At 40.6% G+C, this 5,252-nt stretch overlaps 1 protein-coding gene across 1 annotated transcript; it reads left to right on the top strand.

Moving 5' to 3' along the window:
- Nucleotides 1–2,022: 2,022 nt before the first annotated feature.
- Nucleotides 2,023–4,800, top strand: LOC104942258 (amyloid-like protein 2; the record flags this gene model as incomplete). The annotated part of the gene is made up of 2 exons (XM_010767463.1): nucleotides 2,023–2,238; nucleotides 4,653–4,800. Coding segments are annotated over exons 1-2 (349 nt in total), but the record flags the coding sequence as incomplete, so codon positions are not given.
- Nucleotides 4,801–5,252: the final 452 nt, after the last annotated feature.

The following is a 5,252-nucleotide window of genomic DNA, read 5'->3' as shown; positions in this document are numbered from 1 at the left end:
AATATAAGCCGCAGCAGCTAAATTGAATGATGTGTACATATATAAGCCGCACTGGACTATAAGCCGCAGGTGTTTTAATGTTTAATTACCATATGTAAGGGTTCGTGCACAGAGGGGATTGTCGGGAAAGAGATGGCTGTTTGAGGAAGCTCCCATTTATTAACATTTCAACAAACAAGTTGCATATTTGCATAACGTATTCAAGTGTTACCATTTAGTGCAATAGTAGCTACAGAACATGTACTGTGCTGTGTAAACTGTACTGTATCACATAGCGTTTCAGACACACAAACTTTTCAACTTTCAACTCCCAGCGCACGTTTAACACCTTTGCACAAACTGTCTCGCTCTCGTAATGTCTGTCTGTCTTGCTCTCGTTCTGTCTCTCGTACCACTCTCGGTTCCACTTTTACTCTTGCGCGCTACCTGTCTCACTCTTTTCCGGCCTCCAGCTTTTCCTGCTGGAGCCCGCCGCTTAAAGGTGGGGGGCGCGGACCGGCCATAGAGCCCATAGAGTTAAAGGTGGTGGACTGTAACCTGTAAAATCCATAGATTTAGGAGTTCCCCTAGTGGCCGTTAGCTTTAAAAATCCATAGATTAGCCGCACCGTTATATAAGCCGCAGGGTCGAAAAATGGGAAAAAAGGCGTGGCTTATAGTCCGAAAATTACGGTAATTGTCTTGTTATCCTTTGCCAGCACAGCATTTGGCACTGGGTGCTGCTGGCTTATCTTGTCCCCCAAACAGGAAGATTTACATATGTTTTATAACCTGAACTGAGACCCTCATTTCTAATCCTGCTTCTGTTACACCTCGGAAATTGGTCATTGCATCATCTGTGGTGCTATTTCAGAAAGTGCTGCAGAAGGTTTAATGTCATGTCATATGCAATGAAAGCTAAGATATGTGAAGGATTTGCGAAACATAACACATATTTTTATCTTCAGTTTTTGGGTCATTTGTTTCATCATTTAATGGTTTACTGAAGCTGGGATTGATATAATAATAATCCTTATATTTATAAGAAAATTGATTGATAACTATAAAATAGTTTTAGATTGATTTTGCCATATTTAAATGACTGTGTTGATGTGAGGCAACACATATATGAGTAGCTTTAAACCTTTATTTACACTAACGGCCCGTCCACACGGCGGCGTGCGTTGAAGGTTCTACGCTTCTGCCCATTCACTTTGAATGGGATGACGTCACGCTTTGCCGAACTGCATTGTGGGAGCGTCGCTTCGCTTTGCTCGCTTCAAAAGTTGAGCAATGTTCAACTTTTGAAGCTTCGACGGATGCGTCAGCCAATCAAGTAAAAGTACAAGCTCTAGCCAATCAACCGCGTGCTTGTGTGTCCGGGGCGGGAGATTGATGTGATTGGTTGTTGGTCGAGCTTCAGGCACGCCCGCCGGCAAGCTTCAACGCCGCCGTGTGGACGCTGTGTGAAGTAATAAGCAGTGAGAATTTGCATAATGCACATCCTCGAGAACCAACCAATATACTCTTAAATTAGTCAAGACTGTTCAAGCGTAAAGATTAATTGAATAACAGACTTATTTAGTTAAAATACCAGAAAATATACCAAAAATATTATTTTAAATTCAGAGGACGAGCATCAGTTTGCACGGACTTCTTTAAAGCAGATGTGTTTCTCTGTAGTTAGACCGGTGAATCCTTTGCCAAATGATTTAAAGGCCTGGATGAACATATATATAAAGAAAGAATAATTAGACAGTATGAGGAAGTCAGGTAACCTGTTTCGCTGATGGTCGATTGTTGTGTTGAGCTTTGATAGTGTTTTTAGTTTCATGTTATTTAAAGTATGCAGCTGTGATCGAAAATGTACCCTACTCCTTTCCATCATGGCCTGCAAAAACTACTTGAAGTCTACATGTTTGGTTTCATAATAATTGCCATGATTGGAATAAAATAACAAATCTGAAGGGATTGACAAAAGAAGAAATTGCTGTCATGTAAATTATACCAACACAAGACAGGATTATTTCATCAGATCCATCTATCATGGTACACAGAAATGGTTATGAGGCTGTTTCACCACTCGACACTTCTAATAACCGCTGGTCCTCCCACTCCATGTCCCGCTCAGCCCCACCGCATCCTGCAGGCCCTGAGACGCTACGTGCGCGCCGAGAACAAAGACCGCCAGCACACCATCCGCCACTACCAGCACGTCCTGGCTGTGGATCCTGAGAAGGCTGCTCAGATGAAGTCCCAGGTCAGTGTTGTGATACCAATGAGCCAGATTTGACAATGGTGAAAATAAAAATCAAAGGCTTCTAGTGCCCAAGGAGTCCCATTGCTAGTTTTGTCCAATCAACCATCAAAACACCCAATATATTCCATTTACATCCACATCTAAGAATCTGAAACCAGCAAATGTTTGACATTTCTATTGGAATACATTATCTCAGATGTGTACCATTTATTGATTATCCACTTTGAGGTCCTTTTGCTCTGTATAATCAATGTGGTTAATTGCTACCTGTCAATAATTTGAGGTTTTGCAGCCGTTCTGAGCATTACTGTCAGTTAATATGAAACCTCATTCTGTGAGATCTCACACTCAGACAGGGAGTGATAACGATGTCTCAGCCTGCTCCTCGCTGCCCTGTCTTCTAAGTGTGTAGGAGGTAGAAAGAGTGTGTTTCTCTGAGTTGAAGCCCGGGAGGAGTGAGTAGGCTGGCTCGTCTGACGGAGAGGGAGGGCGGCTTGTTTCATTCACTTAAGCCCCAGCCGAAGATTAACATTGCGCAGGTCTTGTGTAACGCCGGACTCGGAGATTTGGCTGGAAGCTGCTCTCTTAGATGTACTCTCCTGTTTGTGTGAGTGCCCTCCGACACCGTTTAAAGCCATCCTCCGACGTTACAGATGGACAAAACAACATAGTGAGGCAGGGAGAGGACCTGGAGGGTTACTATTTAGATGAATGGTGGGATCTGGGAGGTGGAGAGCCTCTCTGCTCAGTCATGGGAAACAAATCTCTATTGTTGTGCTCTCACGATGTTCATTTGTGCAGCCTAGTTCCTCTGTGTTTCTTCACTCAGCCAGTCCTGCAGCCCGTTCAAATCTCGATGTAGTATTTGCAACTGTTTGTGGATTTGACTTCTTTTACAAAATAACGATTTGTAAACAGGAGGCTGTGCTTTATGTAACAGTTGCTGGGATTATAGATATGTATTTAAGGCCTCATCTCTCTGAGCGAGGTTCCTTGATACAATAAAAAGATATACTCCGACCACATGTCGTTTTTAAAATCCGGATTGTTTGTCAAACATCGACATGAAGGTGCCACAGGGGCTGCGTAATGCTTTTCATTTTGAAAGGTGCGTTATTGCCATCTGTTGCTGGCTCCGGTGCACTGCAGCTATGTGTAGGCAGATCAAAACACAGTCAGACATCAGAGTTGGTTTTGAAATAAACACCAGTAACCTGCCAAAAGCTGGTGAGCTTTTAGTGGCTGCTAGTTGTTTTATTCTGCCAACCACTTCGGCAGCGGAATGTGGAACTAAAGTCTCTAAACCTCACAGAAATGGTTACAGAGACGGGAGAAATTATTATTGGATGGAAAAGAGTGTGTTGCTTTACCCAACGTGTGATGTGGTGGTAGTCATTAGAGCTGACAGGCAGTGGATCCTGTCACGGCGGTTCAGAGCTTCAACACTGATTTGAATATTACATGCAGCAACTTGTTTTATGTCTGCAAGATGGCTGGCTGTGTGTGCGTGTGCGTACGAGTTCATTTTAAGAAAAAAATGTCCAGAGTAGAAAGCACATTTCTGACACTTCTGTTTACATCTGAGAAGAAGAACAACTCTCTTCCTTTTGAACATTTATTTTCGGGGCTAGCTGCCTCTCCACAAAATGTCTACTATAGTAATTTATTTTAAAGTCTATTTATACTGATTTATAGTTGTTTTGCACATAACATGTTGTTTACTAAATTAAGCTTCTAGACACAATACCTCTTCTTATCTTCTTGATTTTCTTCTTCTTCTCTTCTCACTTCTATTATCTCACCGCACCACCACGCTTTTCCTACGTCCCTTTGCAAATCTCCAAACAGAGGAGCCAAGACTGTATTCTGCGATAGAACCTCGGCAGTAAATCAATAAACTCGAGAGAATTTCAGGGGGTTTTCCGGGATAAGGGTGTATTTTCTGCTTCATTCATGTAAGCTTGTGAATAAATACTGTCGGGATGAACATTTGAGACCAAATGACTCTGTAATTAGTTGTCACTGGATTAGTGTTGAAACGATTTTTTTGTTTAATGGATTTGTCAAACGCTATAAAATGATCCATCAATTTTAATGAATGACTTTTCATTGTAAGTATTTAATCAAAACAATTCCCATGTCTCCAATGTGAGGATTTTTTCTTATATCATTAAAAACATCATTAAAATGTGTTTATCACTGATGAACCAAGACAACTCCCTGGGTTTTAGGAAAATAAATCTCCTCGGTTCTGGAAGTAAATGGCACAATTGTCATTAAAAGTCTTGATTTCTTTATTTTTCTTTGAATTATCCAACATCATTCCCATACAGGAAAGTACTTTCACTTTGATGTCCTCCTAAAGCAGGATTATGGTTACATAACTTCCTGTTTGTCTGTTTTCACGAGCCCAGGTGACGACCCACCTGCGTGTGATCGATGAGCGGATGAACCAGAGTCTATCTCTCCTCTACAAAGTACCTTATGTTGCTGAGGAGATTCAGGATGAAATTGGTGAGTCGTGTTCAGTCGAAAGCCCAGAGGCAGCTTTGAAGAGGAAGGGTGTTATAAGAATAAAGTGAAATGAAAACACTGATGAGATTCACACATGTGCCAGACAGATAAAGCCAATATATTACATTTCCACTGACTCTGTGATATTTATTTCTTATATTTGGTGCAAACAGACAAAAATATAGGAGGAGACCGGTAGAAGGGCTTTAGTGCCGTCTCTAAACCAATTATCAGAGTCTAATGTTTTTTTTTTATCTCAGTATGAGTTTGTGCAAGGAGATGCAATACTCTTTGTTTTTAGAATTCTCACCTCACCAGCTCTAGTTTTTACTAGCAGGTCTGGAACCTGTATTTGATATATATATATATATATATATATATGTATGTATATATATATATATATATATGTATGTATATATATATATATATATGTATGTATATATATATATATATATGTATGTGTATATGTATATATATATATATGTATGTATATATATGTA

The sequence above is a fragment of the Notothenia coriiceps genome, unplaced genomic scaffold (genome assembly GCF_000735185.1).
Source record: "Notothenia coriiceps isolate Sejong01 unplaced genomic scaffold, NC01 NC01_scaffold00004404, whole genome shotgun sequence".
Taxonomy (NCBI): domain Eukaryota; kingdom Metazoa; phylum Chordata; class Actinopteri; order Perciformes; family Nototheniidae; genus Notothenia; species Notothenia coriiceps.
Note: the sequence above shows the minus strand (reverse complement) of the source record. Positions and strands in the feature narration are given on the sequence as shown.